The 18515-nt window shown below is 50.0% G+C and overlaps 1 protein-coding gene across 1 annotated transcript in view; it reads right to left on the reverse strand.

The window, feature by feature from the left end:
- kmt2ca (lysine (K)-specific methyltransferase 2Ca) overlaps window positions 1–18515 on the reverse strand; it is a 91070-nt gene that overhangs the window by 58812 nt on the left and 13743 nt on the right. The window contains exons 7-13 of the mRNA XM_084453845.1: window positions 17432–17546; window positions 15494–15657; window positions 14732–15284; window positions 3567–4281; window positions 3267–3292; window positions 2088–2336; window positions 1431–1961 (exon numbers count right to left, since the gene is read on the reverse strand). Coding sequence (XP_084309971.1) covers window positions 1431–1961; window positions 2088–2336; window positions 3267–3292; window positions 3567–4281; window positions 14732–15284; window positions 15494–15657; window positions 17432–17546 — 2353 coding nt within the window. The remainder of the gene's footprint in view (window positions 1–1430; window positions 1962–2087; window positions 2337–3266; window positions 3293–3566; window positions 4282–14731; window positions 15285–15493; window positions 15658–17431; window positions 17547–18515) is intronic.

Raw genomic sequence — 18515 nt, forward strand, 5'->3', positions numbered from 1 at the left:
ATGAGCACACACGCACGCACGCACACGCACACACACACACACACACACAGGAAATCCCAGCTTCCCAGCTGAATGTGGGCTGTGTGAGTGTGTGTGTGTGTGTGTGGGGGGGGGGGGTCACACTTTACTCACTCAACTCACACACACACACACACACAGGAAATCCCAGTAGAATCTAGCAGTAGCCCACCCTCTACATTATCATATACTGGAAACAGGCCTATCCCTGGGGAGATGAGGGGAGGTGGAGAAGGAGGAGAGGAGAAGAACATATGAAGGAGAAACTTCAGCTCAGAGCCTGCTGATTGACTCTGTATGGATGGGGCCTTACACACAAGGGAATCTGCTGGGACCTACAGTATCTGTTTATCTGGTCTATATAAAAAGTACAATCATCAAGGCTCAGTTCAAGCTCAATAAGAGTGTGGCCTTTGGCTGGTTATAAAATTATTCAATTAGAAAATGTATCGATTTTATATTCTGGGAGAATGACAAATCAGGTGCATTTATAAGGAGTAAAAATTGAAGGTTTTGCTATTCACTCCAGCTAGTTCCCACTGGGCACTGGGAGGTACTGAAGTGCCAAGTTGAATTTCTTTCCTCTCCTTGCAGCTTGTCTTTTAAAAGAAGAGGCCTGGGCTACTGCCCACTTCCTTCAGCTCCCATCTCCTCTCCTCAACTCAGCTCGGCTCAGGGGAAATGGGTTTGTGTCGTGCTTCGTGCCTCAATGAGCTGATTATTATTTATTTTTTTAAGAATATTTTAAACGCCTACACACCCCTCACCCTTTCAACGTCAAACCACTGGCAGACCAAACCCCCCCACCTCAACTACCTACCTCCCCTAACTGATTTAGGCTACCGAAGGGGGGGGGGGAGAGAGACGGAGAGATAGAAAAATAAGAGAGAGCAAAATGAAGAGCAGAGGGAGAGAGAGAGACAGAGAGAGAGAGAGAGAGAGAGAGAGAGAGAGAGAGAGAGAGAGCCTCCATTCCCCCAAGATATTAATAACCAGCCTATATACCCCCCGGTTTATCAGAGCTGATCACTGTGACAAAGCTCCGGAACAACTGGACACATCAGAGCGCACAGAGCCTATGTGAAGGTGGGATATGGACCTGAAAGCACTAGATGAACCCAGTCAGGGTCGGGTATTAGACAGACCCTAGATGGAGGTGGGAAATGGACCTGGAACCAATAGATGAACCCACTCAGGGTAGGATATTAAGATACTTAGGTGGAATAGAATAGAATAAAAAATCTACCACAGGAAGAGATGGACAGAGTAGATGGGAGGGAGGGAAAGTACCAACACCACCAATAAAAGCCTCATAGGTCATCCTAATAATAAGACGAACTTCTCTATACTAAAAACTTCTAGAAGAGTCCAGATCGGCATCTGGATTTGTACTTATCCCCCAGCAGTCTTACCTGTTTGACTCGAGGTCGTCCTGGGGAGAACCTCCGCTTAGAGATGGCAGGCTTGCCCATGCCGATCTTAGGGGTCAAGGGAATCACCGTGGTGGGATATCCAGACTGGGCCTGGGTTTGAGCCTGGGGCTGGATTTGAGACTGTGCCCGGGTAGGGGTGGCCTCCTGTTGGGGAGGAGAGGTGTCTCTGGTGGGGGAGGGGGTGGGTTCTCTAGGGGAGGCCTCCGTGGAAAAGGGGGACTGGGTCAGTCTGAGTGGGGACCAACAACCACGGCGAGAATCAGCGGCTAAAACCCGCCCCCGGGGTGAGCTGGGCTCTGATAGGCTGTGATGGCTGGCAGGAGTGGTATCCATGGTATCCATCTCCATGTCAACAGCAGTATCCTGGTCGGTCATGGGGCTCAAGTCTGGTGCTCCTAGTATATCCTCTGCATCGGACAGAGCGCTGGGAGCCACCTCCCCCTTTTCAAATACATCCAATATCTTCTCCTGCTGTTTCTCCTCCTCCAAAACCTTCTCCTCTTCCTCCTCCTCCTCCTCCTCCGATTTCTCCTCCTCTCTCTCCTCAGCCTCCCCGAGTAGCTCCTTCATAGGTTCTAGAATGTTCTCCTCAACATTCTCCTGTGGACCGTCTGGCTCTAAAGGAGAAGGTTCCACATCTGCTATGTCCATAGGTTCCTCCTCCTCTGTGGGAGGCTCCCCCTCCTCTATGTTCCCCTGCAAAGGCTCATGGGATATAGTTTCTTTGGTGGGTGACGCAACGCCAGGTTTGGGGCCCTCTGATTGGCTCTCCTCCGTGTCACTGGGCAGTGGTTCTGCCGGCGCAGGCACTGCCCATTTGCCAGGTTCTGCATCCTGTTCCGTGGTTTCCTCTTCCTGGTGGTCCTCCATCAGAGCAACTGGACTCTGGGAGAGGAGGGGGGAGTCATTGGGGGAGGGGCGGGGGGAGTCATGGAGGGGGGAGGAGGAGAGGGGGGAGTCTTGAACAGCGAGGTGTGAGGGCGGAGCCAGAGAAGCAGGTGAGGTGGGCTGCTGGAGGGTGAGGGGGGAGCCCTGGGGTGAGGGGAGGGGGGAGGACCCGGTCCTCGCCGCAGACTCAGTGAGTAGGGAGTCCTGGGAAGGGAGGGGGCAGTCCTTGGGGGAGAGAGGTGAGGTAAAGGCTTGGGATCCAGTCTTCGGGGGAGATTCTAGGAGGGGGGAGGCCTCAGCGGAGAGGGGAGAGGCTCGGGGCGAGTGGGGTGAGGTTTGGGGGGAGAGGGGCGAGGCTTGGGGGGAGAGGGGCGAGGCTTGCGGTGGGAGGGGTGAGGCTTGGGGGGAGAGGGGCGAGGCTTGGGGGGAGAGCGGCGAGGCTTGCGGTGGGAGGGGTGAGGCTTGGGGGGAGAGGGGCGAGGCTTGCGGTGGGAGGGGTGAGGCTTGGGGGGAGTGGGCCGAGGCTTGGGGGGAGAGGGGTGAGGCTTGGGGGGAGAGGGGCGAGGCTTGGGGGGAGAGGGGTGAGGCTTGGGGGGAGAGGGGCGAGGCTTGGGGGGAGAGGGGCGAGGCTGGGGCGGAGGCCTGGAGTAAAGTGGAGGAGGCCTGAGGAGGGGAGGCCTGGAAGGAGAGGGGTGAAGCCTGAGGTGGGACGGGGGAGTCCTGAGGGGGATTCTTTGGGGACGGGGGTGAGTCCTGGGGGGAGAGGGGTGAGGCCTGAGGTGGGAGGGGGGAGTCCCGAGGGGCGTTCTTTGGGGAGAGGGGTGACTCGTGAGGGTGGAGGGGTAACGCCTGGGGAGAGATGGATGAGGGGTCTGGAGAGGCAGCTGTGGTGGAGGACTCAGGTCCCTCTGTCAGGGTGACAGTCACCTGGATCTCCTGGGCTGACCCTGGTCCTGGAGGGAGCAAGACAACATGCTGCTTCAAAAACCACATCATACTGTCATATCATCCTCATCCATCATCATCTCGTTTTACTCTCATATGATATGGAGAAGAGTAGACAAGGACAATAAAAAAAGGAAATGCTATAAGGAAAGGAAACAAGAAGGAAAGATTTAAAAAAACTACATCATTAAAAAGGTAAGGAAATTAATAAAGGAAAGGAGTTAAGGAAAGAAGATAAGGTAAGGAGATAAAGACATGTCAGTGATCAGTATTATATAGTACCTGAAGGAGACATCTTATCCTCCTGCTCCTCCTTCTCCAGAGGGCTGGCACAAACTTCTGGCTCCTGATGTATCCCCTCCTTCTGCTGCTGGGCCTCCTCTTGTTGACGTTCCTCCACTATCTGCACCTCCTCCTTTTGCTCTTGCTCCTCCCCCAAAAGCACCTCTTCATTCTGCTCCTGCTCCTCCACCAAAAGCACCTCCTCATTCTGCTCCTGCACCTCCCTCTGTTGCTGCTGCGCCTCCTCTTGATGATGCTCATCAGCCATCTGCACGTCCTCATGCTCCTGCTCCTCCACCAAAAGCAGCTCCTCTTTCTGCTCCTGCACCTCCCTCTCTTGCTGCTGCAGCTCCTCTTGTTGATGCTCCAGCACCTCCTGCACATCCTCTTTCTCCTCCTGCACCTCCCACTGTTGCTGCTGGGCCTCCTCCAGTTGTATCTCCTTCATCAAAAGCACTTCCTCGGTCTGCTCCTCCTCCTCCTCCTGCTGCTGCTGCTGCAACTCCTCATGTTGTGCCTCCGTCTCCTCCTGCATATCCACCTGTACCTCAGTCTGATGCTCAGTCGCCTGTTGCTCCTCCTCCACCAAATGCACCTCCTCCTTCCGCAGCACCTCCTTCATCTCCTCCTCCTCCTCCACTTCCTGCTCCTGTAGCACCTCCATCTCCTCCTCCTGCTGCTGCATTTCCACTTCCTGTAGCTGCATCTCCACTTCCTGTAGTTGCAGCACCTCCTCCTTCTCCTCCTCTTTTAGCTGCACTTCCTCTTTCTCCTCCTCCTCATTCATCTCCTCCTCCCTCTCTGGCTCCACAACAGCCATGAAGACATCTGGGGAAGGAGACAGAGAGGAAAGACAGACGGACGGAAGACAGCCAAGAGGACAGGGAGAGAGGAAGAGAGAGAGAGAGCGAGAGAGAGAGAGAGAGAGAGAGAGAGGTCAGTCACAGTGATTTGTAGAGGCTGTATATTATCACTATCCTTGTGAACACCTGGGCTGCTAGCCCAAACTGAGCAGAGAGAGAGAGGGGGTTGGCAGAGAGACAATGCATTAATCAAGGTTTCCTCATCAAAGGGATTCAATTTAGCTTCTGTGGGGGGAGAGAAACCTGGCACAGAGAAAAACACACAGAGACAAGAGCACAGTGAACCTGACGTCCCCAACCCATGACACATGTCGTCATCGTGTGCAGTCGTTGAATGAAACTGGTTGTCTTCTTGGCGTGAAGTTCGCCCACAGACTTCTTCTCAGACCACGAGACCGTGATCACATGCCCACATGCATCCAATCGCGGAATATAAGGGGGGGGCTGTATTGACTCGCAAGCTTTTTGACATGTCCGACCATTTACAGCTAAAAGAAAGGATTCAGTGTAGTATGACAGATATGTAACTTCTGCTCTGACCACTGTGTTACATTCGCCCCACTTCTCACTCGTGTGACGGCACTGAACAAAGTTTGATCTCAGGCAGTGAACGCCTCTCTCCAGAGCTCCGGTAGCTTCGCAGAGCCGGGCTGCGTGCTTCCGAGCCTTTTAGAGACTCCTTACGTCACAAGCGCCAGCCTCTCTCCGCATGCTAGAGAGCTGCTCTCCACTGTCTGACTCAACCTCACAGACTCTCCAATGTCCCCATCTAATTAATTATAAAAATTGTCATGGTTGGAAAACATAATGGCCCTCATTTACTAAGAGATCGTACAACAGAACTGGGCGTACGGTCGTTTCCACACCAAGGTCGGCATTTATCAATTTGGAGGTGAGCGGAGACAGCAACCAAATCTCATGTCGAGTCTCAGCCACGCGTATGAGAATTGTCATGAGACTGATTCTAACTGGCATCTAAGCACAGTCACATACTGTACAGTAGGCCTATTCATCACTTCAAAATAAGGAGCCTACCCTATGGCTAAATATTATACTTTGTAAAGGCCTCTTCTATGTGAGTATTTCCCCTAACATTGCTGTGGAGGGGAGGCCCGACCCCCCAACGGGACCCCCGCCCCTCTTAAAATTTTTAGCATAAGGCAATGGAGTATAAACATAGCGAAAATTAGCATCACGGCTAAATCCAACACTTGGATTTACAATGGCCTGTTATCATCGGGGGACCTCATTTCAATGATGCTGAGCATACAAAGACATTAAATATACAATCAATAAATAGCCTACTGTAGCCCTGTAATGCAGTAACCTATGAATTTGATCAGAACTGTTTGCGGGACTGGCTCAGAAGAAATGCATTTAGCCTAGGCTACAGTTTGACGTCATTGACTGGATGGCTGACCATAGTAGACAGTCAAATAACGTAGGCTACCTAAATAAATAAATAAATAATAAGGTTAACAGTAGCCTAGTAATAATAGGCTTTAATATGTTATCACAGCAGCGGAGATAGAGATTACAATTAGAGTTTGGATTCGAGATTATTTTAAAAGCAGGAAATGCGCACTGGACATGGACAATGGGGATAGAAATGTAGCCTATTTGTGGTGACTGTTGGCGTTGGTTGGATCCTCCCCACCCCCCAGCTCATCAAGTTTATTTGAGTATAAATAGCATTGGGAAAGGGGGAGTGCAGTCCAGTTCCTACTGTAGCTGTCTAGCTATCTGATTACACTGATTATTATTCCCTTCTATTTATTGTGTCACAGTGTTCTGATGGACATTTTCTACTTGACAGCATGCGCTATGAATTAAGCACAATATAATGGGTGGTAGGTCATCCTGAGGAGGTAGGCCAACTTCTCAGAACGCCTTTAGAGAGCATGGCACTGTCCGACATCCAGAGGACCGAAGTTGGTCCTGACTAAATGATTAAAATGAACCAAATGGCTACGCGGACGTGTCACCGGTGGTTCCTTTGGTTCAACACAAGGATGGATTGTAATGCAGCCATTATGTATACCTGAAGCACGATTGTGTTCAAGTTGACTGTGACACACGGCTGTATTGAAAACCAAAGGGCTCATCCCTACACCCTACGGAGTGTATTCCCTTCGTAGTGAGCACTGTGAAGGGCATGGGGAGTAGGGTGTCAAAATAACGCTCGTTTGGAATGCCCTTCAACGTCATTTTCAGGGCTGTCGCATTTGTCAACAGCCTGTCACAAGCTATACTAACCATAACTATTGTTTATGAATGAATCATATCTTTACTGAAGCTAAGCTTTCAGAGAGGGAAAGTGATGTGTCCTGATCTCAGGCTATTATAAGCCCAAAACGGCGGGGTCATCTGAGAATTTCACCAAGTAATTGTGCATCAACTGTTTAAGTAGCTGAGTTTGACACAGCTGTAGCCGATCGGCTATTGATAGTTTTGTGTCCGAAGTCCCATTCATATCTCAGCCAAACACAACTTACAAGTGAACGCTGTCGTACCATCATTTCTGCGCTTGGATCTGCCCTCAGATCTGCGCTCCTTTGATAAATGAGGGTCAATATGACCTAGCCATACCCTATCTCTATCTCCAGAGTACAATACACTATAACAGGTTTTTTTTCATGTGCAAAGCAAAATGTACTCAGTGGGAAAAATGAATTATGGCGTGCGCCCCCAGGTGGTGGGCTCTGGGGTCAATCTAATAATCCCCTCCCATTCAATCTCGAAAGAGATTACCTCATCTAATAAATGATTACCTGGTTTTTAAAAAGTCTGGTTTTCTTTCCACACAAACCACAAACCTTTGCTGTCCTGCATGCTCTCTTTATTTTCTCTTTATCTTTGTTTATTTTTTTCAAATTCTTGGTAGGATGAACAAAAACTGTTTTTCATGTTGGCTGGTGAAGTATTAGCCTGGAAGCCAGACTTCCTCTGGTTTTCACCATACAGTCTGGACTTCCAGCCGTCCAGAACGATTTGAGTTTTCCCAGGGACTGCATCCGCCCCTAGTCCCTGATTGGGCCAACGAGCGGTAACATTAACGTTAGAAGAATAAATACAGCTATAAGTGCAGTTATTGCAGAAATACTGTAGACTCAATAACAATTAAAGAACAAGAGTATGCATTCGTGGAGTTTCTCAGTGGGAAAGACGTTTTCGCCGTTCTTCCAACTGGATTTGGTAAAAGTTTGATCTATGTTTTGTTACGCTGATTGGCTGAAGCAGTCTGTCTGTCAAAGCAAGTCCTACCACCTACTCAAATAGTTTTGGCCGGCTGGAAGTCCAGAATGTATAGCAAAAACGTTTTTGTCTAGGCTAGTGAAGTATGAGATTGAAGCTCCATTCACCACCTACTCTAGCTAGCAGACAGCAGCATCATTCAATTAGAGCCATTCACACATCCACTCAATTAGCCTCTGATGTCGGGCTAATGAGACCATGTCTTCAAGGCGCTTATCTCCCTCCATCACTCCCTCCCTCCCTCCATCCATCACTCTCTCCCTCCATCACTGTTGTCCATCAACTTTCCTCTCCATCCTCCTCTCCCGTCACTTCTCTCTCCTTTCCGTCAGAAAGGAGAGCAAGCCGGTGTGGGGTAGAGACAGCGGAAGTTGGCATCTCCATGACAACCGGGCTCGGTCGGTCTAGTCGTTAAATCGCCACGGCGAGGGTTTCCAGGGCCGAGCATAGCAACATTCCGCCCTGAACGGAGGGAACAATCCTTCTGTCACAGAGGCTGCAGCCATCAGTCTTTTACTCAGAGTCATCTTTACTCACAGTCCTATTATGCTCATTCCTCTGATCTGATCTCATTCACTGAGTCACAGTTATTCACACACACTTAGGCCTGGGTTTCACGGCAACATTTCGAGAACGAGAATGACAACGGAACGAGAATGACCTCCAAGTTGCACGGCAACTGCCAGAAGTTATCAGGGTTACACGGCAACGATATCGCAACACCATTCGCAACACTGGGCATGTGCATGCCTGTTGTAGACTGACCCTGACAGTCGTCTATGAAAATAATTTGTTTCGAATGCATTTATTTAGGGCTTCCTGTCTTCAATCAAAGGAAATCTTGGTCAGTCTGTTCTCAGGCCTACATTTCCAAATTAGGGTGTATTCCTTAGTTACAATAGCAATTAACTAGTAGGCCTAATTCGTTATTCAGCATAAGTGTTATTATTATAATTATTGTTTTATTATTGTTATTGTTATTATTATTATTATTAGTATTATTATTATTGTTGTTGTTGTTGTTGTTTCTTTTGATGTAGGCCTGCTAGATTAGGCGCTTCAACTTGGTCTACCCTGGATCATATTCCATAATAACCTCTCATTTTGTCCATCCATCCAAATGATCCAATCACGCTCCCCGTTTGGCAATCCGAGTCTTAAATCAGTCTCTCTCGTTCTGGTAAAATTAAGCATGTTTAATATTATCTGAAGTTTTTAGTCTTTATGCAAATGACCTGCATGATCCCAGTCTTTGCAAAATTGTATAGTCTGTGACTAAAAACTCATCGTCTAGATGGGAGAGGGTGTCATTTTTCGAAGTCTAGTGTTTGGAGATTGCAGTTTGTCTAAATTATATAATGCTGCTGCTGTGTCTTTGGATATTGCATTTTGACTACTATAATGCATAAAAGAATAACAGATAGGACAGATTAGAATAGCAGAACAAAATCAAATCGAATAGAATATCCTAACAAAATGAAATAAAGATAGGCCTACTTTTTATAATGCACACCATGCATTTTAGAGATTGGGCTGAGACTTTTGTCAGCAGCACTCTGCTAAAAAATACACTCCCGTGGCTATGTATGGAGTCATACATGAAGTCATATAATTAGGAAACTCGAAGTCTATTTTATTAATGTTATATAGCCTATAGTAGGGCTGCACGATTATGACAAAATATAATAATTGCGATTATTTGCTTCAAAATGGTAATTGCGATTAATAATTGCGATTAATATTTCAAAGTAATAGCTTTAGCTCTGCACAGTTTGCATATGACCTGCTGGGCTTGAGCGACATCATCTTTTTCTTAACCACTCAGCGAGAACGCATGTGATTGGTCAGACAGCATAAGCGCCTGTGATTCGTCCGTGTAGTCCTAGCACACTCAAAGCAAAGCGGAGGTCGCGATTTCGATTAATTCACTATTAATTGTGCAGCCCTAGCCTATAGCCTATTTTTTTATCGACCAAGCTTTATTGCTCGACTAATAGGCTAGATCTATATAGAATCTTGGTCGGACAAGAGTAGTAGAGAATCCTACAATTACATTCTGAGCTTTAAAATGATGTGTTATTATTTAACTGTACAATAGCCGAACGTCCTTCATCGTTATCAAAACGAGATCGCTTTCGCCTGTTTACACGGCAACGGAATCTAGGAAAGTGAGAATGAAAACACCCCTTGCAGCATTCATAAAATGTAATGGGTTTTCTAAACGCTAATGCCGTTGCCATGTAACTGCGAGGTGCAAACGGGAACCAAACGTTCTCGGAACGTTGCTGTGTAACCCAGGCCTTAATCTGAGTCCCCTCTCCTCTCCCCACTCACCTTGGCCCCTCCCCTCCTACTCTCTCCTCGTCTCTTCCTCTTCCCTCTCTCCCATCTTCCGCCCTCTCCCTCACTCTTAACGCGAGTCAACCTCTCTCTCTCACACACACACACGCACGCACACACGCACACACGCACACACGCACAACCCTCTGAAGTGTTAGTGAGTACCACAGGGAGAGAGATGGGCAGCCAGGCTGCAGCCACCCAGGAGAACACAGAAAAGCAGCCAGGGACCCCCACTGTTAGGGCATGGCTCCAGAGGAGAGAAATGTGTGTGTGGGTGTCCGTGTGAGTGAGTGTGTGTGTGTGTGTGCGTGTGTGTGTGTGTGTGTGTGTGTGTGTGTAAAAGAGAGTTTGCGTGTGTGTGTGCGTGTGCATGTAAGACAGTCTGTGTGTGTGTAAGAGAGAATTTGTGTGTGTGTGTGTGTGTGTGTGTGTGTGTGTGTGTGTGTGTGTGTGTGTGTGTGTGTGTGCGTGTGCGTGTGTGTGTGCGTGTGGTGCCAGGACCCCCTCACTAAGGTGACATCAGTGGTGGAGAATGCATTCACACTGGATCTAGGGTCCAATGAGGACATTAACACTGGAGAGAGCAGGGTGAGAAAGAGAGAGAGACGGAGTGGGAGAACGTGTGAAAGAGAGTAAAAGGTGGTGAAAGAGGGAATGAGATAGCAAATGATAGGATGTAGAGTGTGAGGGAGACGAGAGAAAGACGATGGGAGAAAGAGAGGGGAAGTTAGAGAGAGAGATAGAGTTACATCCTTTTTCCACCAAGATTAGCGCCTATAAATGGGTTTTGTAAATGCGGGACCACTGGGAGGAGACGCCGGACTAACAGGCGATTGACAGCATTTACATCACAGTGCCTTGCCGTTGTTTTTCTGGTGCGTCACATTTGACATCACAAATGCGCTGGAAAGGGGGCGAGAGTTCGAGTGAGCCATAGTGGCTTGTGAGAAGTCCTAGACTAGGCTACTAGCAAGCTAACAGAATGTTTTTCTTTCTTTTTTAATCTAGTTGTATTTGTATTATACTGTGATGTAGAACTCCCATTGGGGTGTGTCTTTTAATAAAGTTTGAAATCTACAAGTAGCAATAGGCAAAAGTTGCTCATTTGGACAACAAGGGAAGATAACGGTTTACTATTCAATTTGCCTCCGCGGGTGTTCACATCACTGCTGATCGGAGCAGAAATACCCGCGTCTACTGCAGTCATCAGACACGGGGATGAATGCTGAGTGTACCCTTTCACACTGAAGACAAAACCCAGATGTTAGTGGGTGTAAGTGAGTTTTTGGGTCAATGGGAATTTGGCTTCAGAGAGATAAGGAGAGACAGAGAAAGAAAAGAAAGAGAGATAGAAAGGCAGAGAGAAGGAGAGAGAGAGAGAGAGAGAGATAGAGAGAGAGAGGATGTGTATCTGTCCCCCTCCTCTTCACTAGCACTGTTCAATCCCCGCCCCCCTGCTGCCACGGCGACCACGTGCCTATCGTTTACAGATGGGGAGGCCAGCCAAACACTCCCATTGGCTGAGACCTGTGAGCTATTTTTAACACGACCGCACTGTCTCCTGGGAGTTCTACCCTCCTCCTCCCCTCCCCCAAGAGAACAGAGCAGAGACTAGACTAGAGCATTTCCCCCACGCATGCACGCGCATGCACAAACACACACACACACAGGAACACTTACACCTGCAAGGCCAATACACACTCTCTGGTACATAAAGAGGGCTCTATGCTCTCTAGTCCAGCCCTTTCTACCACACAACAACTAATGAAGAGGCTCTCTCTCTCTCTCTCTCTCTCTCTCTCCCCCCCTCCTCCTCCTCCATCTCTCTCCCCTCCTCCTGCCGGTCTCCTCAGTCACACCTCTGAGTGGACTCTTTCAGGCTACATCCGCTGAGGGAAAGACCTTTACCTCCCTCTCTCTCCCTCTCTCTCTCCACCAATCCACTACTGGCTGCACCGAATTAGACCAGGGAGAGGGGAGGGAGGGAGGGAGAGAAGAATTAAAAGAGAGGTACTAAAGCAGGGTAAAAGAGAGAGACAGAGAGGCCCAGGGAGGGAGGGGTAGAGGGTCAGAGCGGGTGGAGAAAGAGAGAGAGAAAGAGAGGGAGAAGAAGGGGTAGCAGTTCACCTCAAGGTATAGGCTCATGTGTTTTCTAATTTGCATGCCTAGATGCCTATAATATAAACACATGCAGCAAGTCACGGAAGGCCTACGGTCCTCTCCTCCTCCCTCCATCCTCCTCTTTTAAGTCCTCTGGTTCCCAGCCTCATTGGCTAGTCTCCCCCGCCCCCTAGCCCAGCTCTGTAGGGAAAGCATCGGAGGTAAATCACAACAGGAACACACAGTCATTTATCTGCCTGCCAACCCGCCTGCCTCCCAGCCTCCGTGCCCCCCACCCAGCCTCTCTCTAAGCCCGCCTCCCTCGCTTCCTCCCTGCCTTGCCCGATGTCAGCCTTCCAGCCTCACCATATGCCTGCCTGTCTGTCTGTTTCTCTGCCTGTGTCTGCCTGCCTCTGTATGCATGTCTGTCTGTCTGTCTGTCCGTCTGCATGTTTGTCTGTTTGTTTCTCTGCTTGCCTGTCTGTCTGCATGTTTGTTTCTCTGCCTGCCTGCCTTTACTCTCTCCCCTCTAGCATACTCTCCCTCTTGCTTTCTCCCGCCCCCACTCTCCTAGGCTGCCTGCCTGCACCTCCCTCCCCCCAGCCTGCCAGGCAGCTAGCACGGTCCATTTTCATTAGGCCCCATTAATGACGCCTTCCAAGAAATTATTATTGGCTGATAGCTGGCTGGGCTAGCCCTGATTGGTCACCAGCTGCTTCTGTGAATATAGCACAGCTAGTTACTCTGCTTCTCTCTGGTAAGGCTGGAAGCCCACACCGATAAACACTACCACTATTGAGATGTGAACACAAACACATATTAGAAATAAACTGTTGGCTTACAAGAGCTATTTCAACTGCTTTATTCAACCTCTATCCAACCAGGGAAGTTTCATTCAGACAAAAGCCACCGTTTCAAGAGAGGCCTGGTCTATGATAGAAACTGTGTCCACCATTGTTAGAGACAAATGTTCTGAATGAAAATAGGAAGACAGGCTTGATAAAGGCCACTGTAAAGCAGGCTTACAGTGATACATAAATGAGAAGCAATATAGAGTCTTACACTTGAAGGGTTTCTATACACTGGGTTAAATGGCTCACCCATAGTTGGTTCTGGTTCTGGGTCAGTAGCTTCATGGATCGGGCTGGCTGGGGTGGACGTGGGCTGGATCTGAACAGGGCTGGCTGGAGAGGAGGTGGCCTGGTTCTGGACCCGGCTGGCTGGAGAGGAGGTGGCCTGGATCTGGACCAGGTTGTCTGGGGTAAAAGTGTCCTGAATTTGGGCTGGGCTAGTTGGTGTGGAGGTGGCCTGGATCTGAGCAGGGCTAGTTGGTGTGGAGGTGGGCTGGATCTGAGCAGGGCTAGTTGGTGTGGAGGTGGGCTGGATCTGGACCGGGCTGGCTGGAGTGGATGTGGCCTGGATATGGGCAGGGCTAGTTGGGGTCGAGGTGGCCTGGATATGGGCAGGGCTAGTTGGTGTGGAGGTGGGCTGGATATGGGCAGGGCTAGTTGGTGTGGAGGTGGCCTGGATATGGGCAGGGCTAGTTGGGGTCGAGGTGGGCTGGATATGGGCAGGGCTAGTTGGTGTGGAGGTGGGCTGGATATGGGCAGGGCTAGTTGGTGTGGAGGTGGTCTGGATATGGGCAGGGCTAGTTGGGGTCGAGGTGGTCTGGATATGGGCAGGGCTAGTTGGTGTGGAGGTGGCCTGGATCTGGGCAGGGCTAGCTGGGGTCGAGGTGGGCTGGATATGGGCAGGGCTAGTTGGTGTGGAGGTGGGCTGGATATGGGCAGGGCTAGTTGGTGTGGAGGTGGGCTGGATATGGGCAGGGCTAGTTGGTTTGGAAGTGGCCTGGATCTGGGCAGGGCTAGTTGGTGTGGAGGTGGGCTGGATATGGGCAGGGCTAGCTGGGGTCGAGGTGGGCTGGATATGGGCAGGGCTAGTTGGTGTGGAGGTGGGCTGGATCTGGGAAGGACTGACTGGGGTCGAGGTTGGACTTATCTGAGTAAGGGTATGACTGCGAGGGGCCCAGTTGGTGCTAGCCCAGGCCTGGATGGTCCTGGGGCTAGGTGGGCTGGGGCTAGGGGAGCTAGGACCATCCTGTACCTGTATGGGGCTAGCTTGGGTATGTATGGGGCTAGCTTGGGTATGTATGGGGCTAGCCTGTGTCTCGTTGGGACTGGGGCTAGATGGCCTGGGGCTAGGTGGACTGGTGCTAGAGCTAGATGGTACAATGATAGACAGGGTGTAGGTGGTGCTAGATTCTGTCTGAATGGGGCTAGGACTAGGTGAGGTGGGGCTGCTGTCCTGCATGGGGCAGGGCTGTGGCTGGGTAGGACTGGGGCAACTGTGGATGAGGACAGCATGGCTAGGGCTAGCATGACTAAAGCCAACATGAGTTGGACTAGCATGAGTAGGGCTAGCATGGTTAGGGCTCAGATGATTGTGGCTAGCTTGAGGTGGGCTAGAATGACTGCAGCTAGAATTGTCATGGCTAGCATGTACAGGGCTAGCATGTGTGTGCATGGGACTAGCCAGTGTCAAGGCAGGGCTAGGGGTTGGCCATGTGGGGCTAGCATGAGAAGGACTAGCATAAGGTGGACTAACATGAGTGAAGCTATCGTGGATGGAGCTAGTGTCCATGGGGCAAACATGAGGTGGACTAACATATGTTGGGATAGTTATACTAGCATGGACAGGGCTAGTGGCCATGGGGCTAGCCTGTGTGTGCATGGAGCTATTCTGCATCTGGGTAGGGCAAGGGCTGGCAAGCATGGTGCTAATATGGATTGGGCTAGCATGGCTAGGTTTAGCATTAGTTGGGCTAGCATGGATAGGGCTAGCCTGACAGGAGCTAGCATGAGTTGGGCTAGCATAGATTGGGCTAGGATGACTTGGGCTATCATGAGTTGGGCTAGGATGGATGGAACTAGCATGAGTTGGGCTGGCTTGACTAGAGCTAGCATGAACTGAGCTAGTCTGTGTCTGGGAAGGACTGGGCAAGGATAGACCCATATCACTGGGGCTGTGGTGTGATTGGCTTATCTCCATGTCCGTCTCCAGTTCCAGCCGGATACATAGGCTGCAGACGTAGCCGTCCTGAGAGGGGGGGTCAGACTCCTCCCCCCCACCCTGCTTCACACACTCCATATGCAGCCACCTGAGAAGACACAGAAACTAACAAATTACATCACAACAACACAGGCAGGCGTGTGTGTGTGTGTGTGTGTGTGTGTGCGTGCGTGTGCACCCACTTGCGTGCAAGTGTGTTTGAGTGTGTGTGCATGAATGTGATAGGTGTGTGTGTGTGTGTGTGTGTGTGTGTGTGTGTGTGTGTGTGTGTGTGTGTGTGCGCTATCGCTAACATACCTCTTGCAGGTGTGGCAGGTGAGATAGTCATGGGGGTTGTTGGGGTCCGGAGCTCGTCCACAGATGGGGCAGGGCAGGGTGGGGCGGCACACCTCACACAGCGACGGATGATTGGCCCACTGGCCCGACACCCTCACAGCACACTGGCTGCACACTCGGCAGTTCTGGGGAAGGGGCGGGGGCAGGGATAAAGTTGAACACCGTTAATACTGCAGAAACTGTTGGATGGGTTATTTTGGGTGAGAGAGCGACAGAACACACACGCACTCACGCACGCACACACACCATCCCCGCTATCAGCCCCCCTCTCCTCCCCCTTCCTCTCCAATTCCAGACCAGATCAGCCCCAGTCTGAGCTATGATGGTGACAGCCGACACATGCCTGGCTCCAGTCCAGCCACCGCACACACACACAGACACACGCACGTACACACACACATACACACGCACGTACACAAACACACACACACACAGACACACAAACAGACACACAAACAGACACACACACACACATTATCTGGGCCAGCCAAGTCTGTCTGTGGCAAGCTAGCTCCACTATAGTAGATACTGACCAGGCCAGGGGAAGTCTGCCTGACTGGGATATTGTTGAGGGGGAAGGGAGGGTGTGTGGTGTGTGTGTGTGTGTGTGTGTGTGTGTGTGTGTGTGTGTGTGTGTGTGTGTGTGTGTGTGTGTGTGTGTGTGTGTGTGTGTGTGTGAATGCGTGTGATCGAGGGGTGTGGGGATAGGGACTGAGTGTGCCCGTCTCTCTCCACGTCCCCTGTGTGTGTGTGTGTGGGCACGCTAGAATGTGTGTCTCAGGGCTGCATCCCTCCGCTCCTCCTCCTTCCTCTTCACTAAAAGCTGTAAGAAAAAGTCTCTAAAAGCCCAGCAGCTATTTCCAACTCCAGGACAAACACAGCAAAAGACTCTTTAGGGGACTGGGAATGGAGAGGAGAGGGGAGGGCAATGGAGGAGAGAGGAGGAGAGGGGAGGAGAGTGGAGGGAAGAGGAGAGTGAAGGAGAGAGGGGGAGAGAGGAGGAGAGTGGAGAGAGGAGGAAAGAGGAGGAGAATGGAGGAAAGAGGAGAGTGGAGGAGAGAGGATGAGAGAGGGGGAGAGAGGAGGAAAGAGGAGGAGAATGGAGGAAAGGAGAGTGGAGGAGAGAGGGTGAGAGAGGAACAGAGCGAGATGAAAAGAGGAAAGAAAGGGGGAGGGGACAGGGAGTTGAAAAGAGAATAGGGGGAGTGAGACAGAGGGGGAGGAGAGAGAGAGATGGATGACGGGGGGTGGAAATGGAGGAACATGCGAGCGAAGGGACATAATTGAGAGAGACGGACAAAGCGTGATCTAGGAGCTCACGTTTAGAGGCTTCATAGCACGTTCTACCTGAGAACAGACAGGGAGGTGTCTATTCCTGTCCCTCCAAACACCGCAGGCTAAAGCAGGCTGTTCCGACAACTGAAAAACACTTCATGGCTAAATCTCCTGTTTCCTATAGTGAAATCTGCACACTCCTCTCTCAACCTGGTCCAGCAGACAACAGATAAACACTCACACACCAAGAGGGAGGCACACGGGTCAGTTAGTGTTGGGGTTAAGTGCCTTGGTAAATTTATGGTGTTGTGAACACAGTGTTTTCGACCATTTGCACAATGTATTTTGGGATAAAGTAGTCCGAGTCTTCCACCAAAGTGGTTTGCAGAAGTGCCTTGCAACACCAGTGTGTCGTGTGTCCTGAGTGTTGGAAAGTGTTAATCATTGTGTTTTACCACCGGAATCTGTCAACGTGTGAGTCACAAGTGTCGTACAGGTGTTACAAGTATGTATAAGTGTGTGTGTGTGTGTGTGTGTGTGTGTGTGTGTGTGTGTGTGTGAGAGAGAGAGAGAGGGAGAGAGGGGGAGGGAGGGAGAAAGAGAGAAAGAGAGAGCGTCTCTCACCTTGCACCTCCAGCCGTTGCTGGGTATGTGATCCATGACGGGCTCCAGACAGAAGGTGTGGTAGCCTTTATCACACTGCTCACACACAAGCATTTGGCTGTCTTCACCACGGGTCCTGCGCACACACACACACAAATAAATATTATATTTTGTAAAATTGGTGTATTGTAACCTCACTTTCAGAGTTAAGAATATTTCAGAGATCCAAATGACCCTCATTCCTGATGGGTTCAGATCTCTGAGGTTCTACTGTAACTAAGTAGTCAAGGCAAATTATTCTGGTGTGTGTGTGTGTGTGCATTTGTTTTCCCTATAAAGATATATGGCCAACATTTCAGCTGACACAAATCCAAACTGAATGAGAATGCCATCTGATATTTACAGCTTTATCTCAGTTCCACACACACACACACACACACACACACACACACACGCACACACACACACACACACACACACGCACACACGCACACACACACACGCACACACACACACAGCTAGCACTTGCCACCACCCACCTTCAAACCCCAGCCCTTAATTTTCTATTCCATCTGTTCAAATCAAACTGCTCTGTGATTTATTTTCTTATCTAACCCAGACCAACACCTGAGTAACAGAGAGGAAGAGAAAGGGTGAGAGAGAAAAAGGGAGAGAGAGAGACAAGTCCCTGATTCACAGAGTGAAAGAAGAGACGGTACGTTTCCCTCGCTTGATTTTCAATATTCAATAACTAATATTCAACTTAGCACTCCTTTGCTGTCTACACACACACACACACACACACACACACACACACAGAATCAGGCATGCAGTGAAGCCCGCGCATAAAAACACTACAGCAGTTTGTCGGGGAATTGACTTGGCGCGTTTGCATACGCTCAAGAGCGATCAAACGCTGCATGTAGACACACTTCATAAACTCCCTCTCTCATCCCTCTCGCTCTAAAGCTCCGGCAAACCGTCTTGTTTATTTACCGTACAAGCAAACATACTTTCTCTCCTTTTCATCTCTGTACAGAGATCTCCCCTTCAGCCATAACACTCTCCTCCACAACAGCTCAAGAACCCTTTACAATAGGCAGGG

This window comes from Borostomias antarcticus, assembly GCF_949987555.1.
Source record: "Borostomias antarcticus genome assembly, chromosome: 2".
NCBI classification, from domain to species: Eukaryota; Metazoa; Chordata; class Actinopteri; order Stomiiformes; family Stomiidae; genus Borostomias; species Borostomias antarcticus.